The 8810-nt window shown below is 41.7% G+C and overlaps 1 protein-coding gene across 1 annotated transcript; it reads left to right on the top strand.

Annotated features, from left to right (window-relative positions):
- The first annotated feature begins 206 nt into the window (after positions 1–206).
- On the top strand, positions 207–5265 carry msantd4 (Myb/SANT-like DNA-binding domain containing 4 with coiled-coils). The gene is made up of 5 exons (XM_028420055.1): positions 207–298; positions 350–578; positions 1825–1920; positions 2006–2302; positions 3159–5265. Exons 1-5 carry the CDS (start codon positions 207–209, stop codon positions 3906–3908), a joined length of 1464 nt encoding a protein of 487 aa, XP_028275856.1. The 3' UTR covers positions 3909–5265.
- The last annotated feature ends 3545 nt before the right edge of the window (positions 5266–8810 follow it).

The raw sequence follows: 8810 nt of genomic DNA, 5'->3' as shown, positions 1-8810 counted from the left end.
CTGGGAAAAAGAAGGCCTTCACTGCTTACTCCTTTAACTAACCTGGTGTGGTCTCTGCAGCGCTTCCTTCCGGCCTGTATTTCCTTCACTCCAAGTCTCACTTGTCCTTGGACAGAGGAAGCATCCAGTGTAACGGCTAGGATCTCTCTTCCATCTGGGGAAAACCCTCACAGAGGTCGCTCCAGCCACAGAGGAATTCCTCCACCATGAAAACTCTTGTGCCTTTGAATGACAGCTACACTACTAGACATGGGCAACAAACATCTGCACGTCTCCACCTGAAGCCCGGTTCCCTTCTGTACTTTAACCGGTCTTTGCATCCCTGTTTTATTTATCTCTTCTGATACAGCCCTCTTTTATTCTTTGCTTCCTCTCCTTTGTTTTCCTCAGTTGTTGCTCGCTGCCTCTTTTTTCTGTCTCTGTTTGGGGGTTTCTGTCCCCTCCTTGCTGCCAAGCTGGATTTCCTGCAAGGAAAGCATTTGAAGAGGAAGAGGAAGAGCAACTACAGCGTGAGAGAAACACAGACACTCATCAAGGAGATCCACAAGAGGAGGGACGTGTTGTTCTCAAGACAGCAGGTGTAGTTCTCCTCTTGTCTTTTAATGAATATGTGATGAAGTATATGACCCAGGCTGCATTATACAATGTATACAGTGTCAAAGTGATGACAGACAGCAAGTGTAGCTCTATTCTGTGGGTACATGCAGTATTTTCTGATCTTTGTTTTAGACTGACTGATGCACACCTGCTCTTCATGTCCATACTCACCCACTGTAAAACGTTTTAACAAAGCCCTTATTTTTTGTGATCTGTGTCCTGTGAAGCGTGAGTCGAGGTGGGCAGATTAACAACAACTGTAGCTGCAACCGTTCAGCTAATGTCCCCCCATCTTGCAGCAGCCAATTAGCAACAGTTTTACCCTTCCCGTCTTTTGTGACCACAAAGTTGAATGTTTGAAAAAAGTTTTTGAAGCAGCTTGTTTCATGAGAGTCTAAACCACCACAGTCAGACAAGGAAAAGCAATAAACAACTTGGCAGATATAAGTCAGTTAATTAGACTGCCATGCAGAAGAATGTCTCCAGTATCTCTGTTGTCCACCAGAGAGCACTGCCATGTCTGTTTTTAAACGGCAGGATTCCCTGCATATGCAGATTTTCATCATTCTAGAAAATCCTGTATTGAGGTTGAGAGGTTAATTAATAACCTGACACAGTGCTGGATTCATCCAACAGTGAAGAGAAAGTCTTGATTTTTAATAGCACATGATGATGCCACGTGTTTTACTCTCTTCTTTTAAAACATTCAGGATTGCTTGGCCTAGGGAGGGTTTTTGTAATGCAGACATGCTTTGTTTTAAAGGACCAGTGTGTAGAATCTAGTGACATCTAGTGGTGAGGTTGCAGCCAAAGGCTCTCCTGTTTGATGGCAGGCACTTTAACCAACTATACAGCGCCTCCTGGAGACATTAAATCACTAACTAGCTAATCAAAAGGTCATTAGGCTACCACTGACCAACACTTTATGGGCAGAAAAGTAGTGAGTACCAGTGTTGGGATTTGTCTAATCCAGGCTTCTGTAGAAAAAAGAGAGTAGGACCCACTCACTACGCATAAATATACATAAATATGAGTTATATTCTATTTATGCGAATAGTTCCACTAAATTCTACGCACTGGCCCTTTAACTAGCATTTCCATTACTTTAAGAGCCTGAATTGACATGTTCACTTACATAACACCTCAGGCTTAAATCCATGTTAGAAATATTAGAATAAAACAATCTAACTGTTTATTCTTGTTCCTCTGCTCTGTGTCACTGAACAGAACACGGCCATTAATGAGCTGAAGAGGCAGGCATGGGAAGAAGTAGCACAAGGTGTGAATGCCCTGGGGGAGGGGGAGCTGCGTACAGCTGCTGAGGTGCTGCTAAAATCCAGTATTATTTATTTTAGAACCTCCCTCCTTAGAACAGTAAACAGCCAGTTCCTCCCGTTGTCCTTCACAGGTGAAGCGTCGTTACCTGGACTGGCGTGCGTTGACAAAGAAAAAACAGATGCAGGCTGAGCTCTCTCTCTCCTCCTCATCCTCCTCTTTGACGATGAAGACTGAGTACGATCAGTCCTCCCCTGAGCACGAGGCAGCCTCTCTGGAATCTGGGTGTGACCAGCTGCTCGACCCCTCCGGCTTCCCAAAGGACTGTCACTGCGACTGGCCAGAACTGGCGTCTCTGGGTGAGCCAAGCGGGCCGTCTGCGATGACCCTGCCAGGAGTGAAGATGGAGGATGATGTCAGTGAATACAGAGTATGAAACCAAACTCTTTATTTACATCATTTGTCTAGTCACAACAGGTTTCCTGGATATTCAGATTCAATAACTTTGAAATGAGGATACAGGTATTTTATAACACAATCTGTCTTGGATTCACTGTTTGTGTAATGTGAAGGCGAGAAGCCCTTATTGACACACAAGTATTGCTGATGTGTTAATTAGCTTAATTAACGTCCTCATCAGCAGATGTTTAATGCATCACAGTGATTATGCAACATGTTGTGTAGCTCAAGTGTCTCTTGTTAATCCCGTCAGTTGATTGGGCTCCTGTAGGTTCACAAGGTAGAGACCAAATCAAATTAAGTATGTGTTAATTAATTAGGGTTTAATTGAAGATTGACATTTAAATGTTACTTTTTTGTGATTACATAAGATCTGTTTTCAGATCAAATCACACGGTTTAATGGATAATGATCCCCCGTGGGGGGAATTAATTAAGAGTCTGTATATATATATTACTGAGAAACTTCTCATGTCGTTGTACTTTTATCTGTATTTATTACAGTTTAAACAATAAAAAACACTTTAAACAATTAAAAATTATATATTAAATAGAATTTTGACTAAAATGAGCTGGACTCATCATCATCATTTATGAAACGAATTTCTATCAATGCCAGCCTAAGAAAAACGTGAGTCTAAAAGGTGCAGTGTAAGCAGTGTCTGTCTGCACCTGTGTGCTCAGTAGGTATTAAGATCCCACATTTCCCATGATGCAATTTGATTGCATCTTTCATCAAGGTAATTTTCTCATCTGAGTACGACTGATGATGAGTACATTGTTGAGACGTGTGTCTCTTTAATAATCTCACTCTCTCCCTCTTTGTAGCTGGATGGTGATGTAATAGATGGAGAAATGGACGAGGATGATATTCCCTCCCTCCTGAGTGACATCGAGTCCCGTGCAGACGGGCATGTTGGTGAGGTTTACTCCCACAATGACTTTGGCATGCTCAGCTCTTCCAAGGATCCGACTTCCACCACTAACAGGGACCTTCCACTGGCTGGCAGCCAGATGGGCCTGCCAGCTCACGTACTGGGTGGACTCAACAATTATGAGAACATGAGCAATGGATTTCTGGTTGCAGTTGAGAAGCAGCGGTTGGAGCTGGAAAAACAGCGGCTGGCTGTGGAAACTGAGCGCCTGGCGGTTGAGAAAGAGCGGCTCTCGGTGGAGAAGGAGCGACTTCGACATGTGGACGTAGAGAGGGAGCGACTGCAGCTGGAGAGGGAGAGGTTACAGGTGGAGAGAGAGAGGCTGAGGCTCCTGCTTGTCAGCCAGTCAGAGCACGTTGACTCCTCTTTTAACTTGCCGCCACAACAAGGCCCACCCTCTTCCTCCACCTCTTCTACGCATGATGGACAGAGGGAGAGGGGGAAAGGAGGCACATCCTGGATGTCAGCTGTGGATCTGGAGGCCCAGAAGCTCAGCCTGGATAAGGAGAGACTGCAGCTGGAGAAAGAGAGGCTGCAGTTCTTTAAATTTGAGGCTGGCAGACTGCAGATTGAGAGAGAGCGCCTGCAAGTGGAGAAAGAGAGAATGCAGCTGCACAAAGACCATCAGACAGTGAAGGTTTAGTAGAGAGAAGCAACAGTTTTCTGCTGTTAACATCACCGTATCTACACCAGCATCAAGTCTCCAACACACATATCACTGAGGAAGGTCAGAGGCATTTAACTGATCATTGCTGGATTAGGCCAAGGAGGAGCTGAAGATGGAGGGCGGGGTTTATTTATGACCATCTGGATAAAGCAGTGCCTTCTGATTGTCTACATAAAACAGACGATGCTGTAGTAAGAAAAAGTCGTCTTTGAGCTGCTCATACCCCGAACATGTCTTTGATTTATAAAATGTTCAGCTCTAAATGCTCTAAACCTAAATGCACTAATGCACAGAAAGTGCAATATAAGATCTAAAACCCTTTGTTGTCAATGCAAATGCTTGTATAACTGCTTTATGTATGAAAGAATGGATGTTTTTACTGTGGCCAAATCAGCGTCGTTGTGCATGGGTGCACGTCTAAATGATTTAAGTTTCCAGCAGTGAAAGAAAAAAAAGACAAAGTTGCTGTGATGCTGTCAAGCGCTTGTGTAAATATAATTTGTTGTAACAGTGTGTGACCATTTGTTCATGAATTTTAAACTTCAGATTTTTATAGTTGAAGAAGCACAGAAGTTAACACCATCGTGCCAGTTTGGAACACCCTGAAACTTAAAGGCAGCTAAACAGAATGCAACCGTTCAAACTTTGGTCCTTTACACTTTAAAATCTGGTGGTGTGTGTTTGCCATTTAAAATGTATGGAAGAAATCCTGAACTAAACAGGGTGCCTGGTGTGCATGCCAACAAAATAAAAGGGAAGTATCCCTTCTTTGTGTTCATGTATTCTACTTTTTATCTAATCCTTTCTCTACTGTGTATTATAATGTAGAATTATTAACAACATCTATATTAATTATAAGTCAGAGTATGAATGTATTAATATATTTGTATGTTTTTAATTGATTTCTCCCTCCTTGACTTATTCGTATGAGTGTTTGTTACTTGTTTGATGGTATTTTAGGGCTATATTTAGAAAAAATGCAAAGCCAGAAGGAGGTTGGGGTCAATATTTAAAAAACAAATGGCAATAATAACTCTCTGATAACTTCACAGCCTCTTCCAATTCCAAATTAATGTGCAGTTTTCTGTACTTTCAATGTTTCTTAAAATCATAATCAATTTCTTGTAAACTCACAAATTTTGAGATTTTTCTTGAAATGATACAACTTTAAAGTCACGAACGTCCAGTTGTTTCCCCATAAATGTGTGAGGAATCATAAACTTATGATCCACACCAAACGTCCCCGTCCACTTTCTGGCTACATCATGTTTACTTTATTATTTTACATATGGCCCTAACACCTGTGTATATTTGTCTGTACTGCTTTGAGAAAAAAATCTTCCAGACTAATCTTGTGATGATCAAAGTTGAATAAAATCTGTGTTCCATATTTATCTTGCTGCTTGTGATGATCTGCAGCCTCTCTCTCTCTCACGCCTTCATGCCTCATGGATCGTCTTTGAAGAATAATGGTAAAAGAGAATTAGATGATAGTTTTTTGTCTCCTCCGTATTGATGCTCCTCAGGAAGCCTGTCAGGGGTTCCCAGATCAATGGACGCTAATAAGAAGAGACGAGCGTTAAAAATCACTTTAAGAGTATTTCACTGATGCAAACCCCCCCCCCCCATCTCTAAAGACCCCGCTTTTGAGGGTTTTAACTAAAACTGATGAAACCTAGTGACGGAAGGCTTGGATAAAGCTTGATAAAGAGATGATATGAAGCATCTAAAGTCACAAGTGAATCACCTGAGCTCTTACATAACAACTGTCACGGTTAGGTCATCAAGGAAGGAAGATCTAATCACAAAGACTAGTTTATTTTTCCCCTCTGAGGGTTTTTTTTTATTTTCATCTGCCTGTGAGATGAAAGCTTCGTATAAAAGGCTCCTCTTTAGCCCTCTCTGGATTTAGACTGTTCTGAAAATCCACTGTATGGATACAAAAAGAGTCCCTCAGCAGCTCAGCTGCCTGCTGTATGAGGGACTCTGGCCAGAGGTGAAGATACACAATGCTCATTTTTACATGTATTACAGCTTAATTATTACAAAAAGCAGGCTGGTTAGAAAAAAATCCAATCAGATTCTAAATTATTACATTTTTTAAGCTTTTCTATCAAAATGAATCACAAACACCCCCAGGTCTCCTGGCAGACTCCTCCACAGGTGGAGACCATAAAAATAAAAGCAGCATACCCACAGGTCACAGAGCTCGCTGTTGGTGCAGCTAAAAGGTCTGTGTCTAAGGATTTAAGGGGGTCTAATACCTTAAAAGCATACCTGATACACAGAATACCCAGGTGTACACAAGTGGATGGACTTAAGTCTATTAAATCTATTTTTGGTAGACACTTCATTTGACTGGGGCGCTTCTTTGGCTATTTCAGGAAATGAAATGAAACCCCATGTTTCCTTTGTCAACATGCCAACTGCTCAGTTGGTGTTCATGATCAGATTCTCAAGCTACAATGAGCAAACATGCTGGTATTGATTTTTCTTTATTCTGATATGAGACATATTATCTTCAGTAAAACAATAATCAATAATGATATTGAGGTTGTGTGCTGCCACAGTGGTGCAGGGGTCAGCATGTTGTTTCTCTGGTCTTTCTGTGGAGACGGCTTGCTGTGGGGGATTTCTCAGGGTGCTCCAGCTTCCTTGGGGACTCTAAAGTGGCCGTAGAGTGAGTGTTTTTTTTTTCTTCGAAAGTGTGTCCAGTGTGTACACCAACTCTCAGCTGTTGGTTGGATGGATGAGTTAAAGTTGTCTCTCTTTTTCCTGCCTTATAGCTGCCTTGAATAATTTTATGTACTTTTTGGGTCAATAAAACTGTTCTTAAGATTCTCAAGAATAATCTTTTCCCCCCAAAAAAAGAATTAATATTCCCAACATGAGACATAAATGCCTCCACAACTAACCTGATGTAATAGATGGCTTACACAGGACCATCTGGGAAAAAAAGATTTCAAATAACTGGCTGCACTGTGTTCACTCTGACCCTCACTGTATCTGTAATATTAACACATCTCAGCGTAGATGAAAACACTTATTGGTAACATTTATTTTTTACTCGCAGCAAAAGGAGCTCAATCATCCAGAAACAAAACAAACAAAACCCTTTTGTTTTTTTTTTTAATCACCTGGTGATCAGTTCCAATGGATTCATCCTTGAACCTGAAGTCTAAATATTTTAGTCACACTTTCAGGTGGCGTTAAATGAATGCTGATTATTAAATTCATTCAGTCAGAAAATGATGTAGCATCCCGGCTGCGTGCTCATGTGTTGTCATCTCATGTTGTATCTGACTACCTGGTCAGTTTGTATAGAAACCACACTTCCCATTATTAATGGAAGCCTTGAAATAAATAGACCATAGCAGCAGCTGCAGCAGCAACAAAAAACAGCACAGGGATGAGCTGCTATAGTGCAGACCGAGGGTGTTGGAATTTAATTTTCAGATCATGAGAGGCGCCTCAAAGAAAAAGAAGGAGCAGGGGAGGTGGTCATGATGCGAGGGGGAGCCGTGGAGGAGATATCAGAGTTTGAGATGAATTCCCCTGAGAGAGGGATGCAAAAATGAAGTATGACAGGAGGAGAGGGGATGAGCAGAGCCTGAGAACAGAGAGACAGACATGAGGAGAGAGGTAGAGACAGAGCCTGAGAAAGACCAGATGAATCCAACCAATAAGAATTAAAAGGTGAAAGAAAAGGCAGCTTTCACTCTGCAGTGATGATAAAAGAGGCAGACTGAAGGCGCTTGTGTGTGTGTGTGCACATGAAGCTGTGAGGTTAAAAGGGTGGCGGGACCTCTCCAAAACTGTTATTTTGCTTCATCTGTGGGTAAATGGGAAATACTTGTCAGTAATAACCCAGCATGGTGTGTGAGTGCATGTGTGTGTCTGCTCGAGTGTGAGTGAGATGGGAAATAATGGGAAATGCTTGTCAGTGATGGCTCTGCATTAGGAGTGTAAGGTCCCCAAGGACTGAAGAAAGGAGCCCAAGTGACAAAATCACAGCAGGGAATTTTTAACCCGTGGGTCTACAAGAGCAGAGACGGTGCTTCACACACACAGACAGACACACACAGACATAAAAACTCTGCTGAGGCTTAAAAACCCTGCTGTCCTTGAAGATGTCTCAAAGCCTCAGAGTTATTGAGTTGAACTGGCTGTGATTTTAAGCTTTGCTGTTAAATCCTCCATGATATTTACTGTATGTTTTCACGAGGAGCACTTCTACCATCCAGTCAATAGGCCTGTGTTATTGCTATTCTTCACTCACACCCCTACACTCTCCTGGACTGGAGTTTCTGACACCATACTTTTAAAGGGACATTTCACCAGAATCTATGCTCCCAAGGTATGGGTCTATTTTCTCATTAAAATAAAAAAGTGCAAGGATCTGTTAAAATTTCTCACGTTTGGTTTGACAGTGCAGGCCGTAGCTAAACTAGTTTCTATTTAAATTTTCACAGAATTAGACCACCAACGTGTTCACAGCCTGTTGGCTTATTCAATTTTGCAACTTGGTGGAACACAGCATGGATTCTCTTAATTTTTGCCTCAAGGCAGATTCTGGACAAGACAAAAAAAAGCAAAGAGGAGAGTCACAAATACATCAGACATCACAGAGCTTCCCAAAGCACTGAATGAACTTGTGGTTGACTCACTGGGCCGTGTGGAAAGGAGGCAAACAAACAAAGAATATCATGTTAGGATATTATGTAATATCAGATTGATTCTTCATTTACCACCTCTGAGAGTTTTGTTGTACAGTTCAACATCGATTCTTGCTGTTACTATTTCAGGCTTTCTGTTTCTAGTCCAGGTCAGACTGTGTACATTTCACTAGTATGCCCTGTGCATTGTCAAAATAAATAA

The sequence above is a fragment of the Parambassis ranga genome, chromosome 13, assembly GCF_900634625.1.
Source record: "Parambassis ranga chromosome 13, fParRan2.1, whole genome shotgun sequence".
Lineage (NCBI taxonomy): Eukaryota > Metazoa > Chordata > Actinopteri > Ambassidae > Parambassis > Parambassis ranga.
This window is presented reverse-complemented; position numbering and strand designations above follow the sequence as displayed.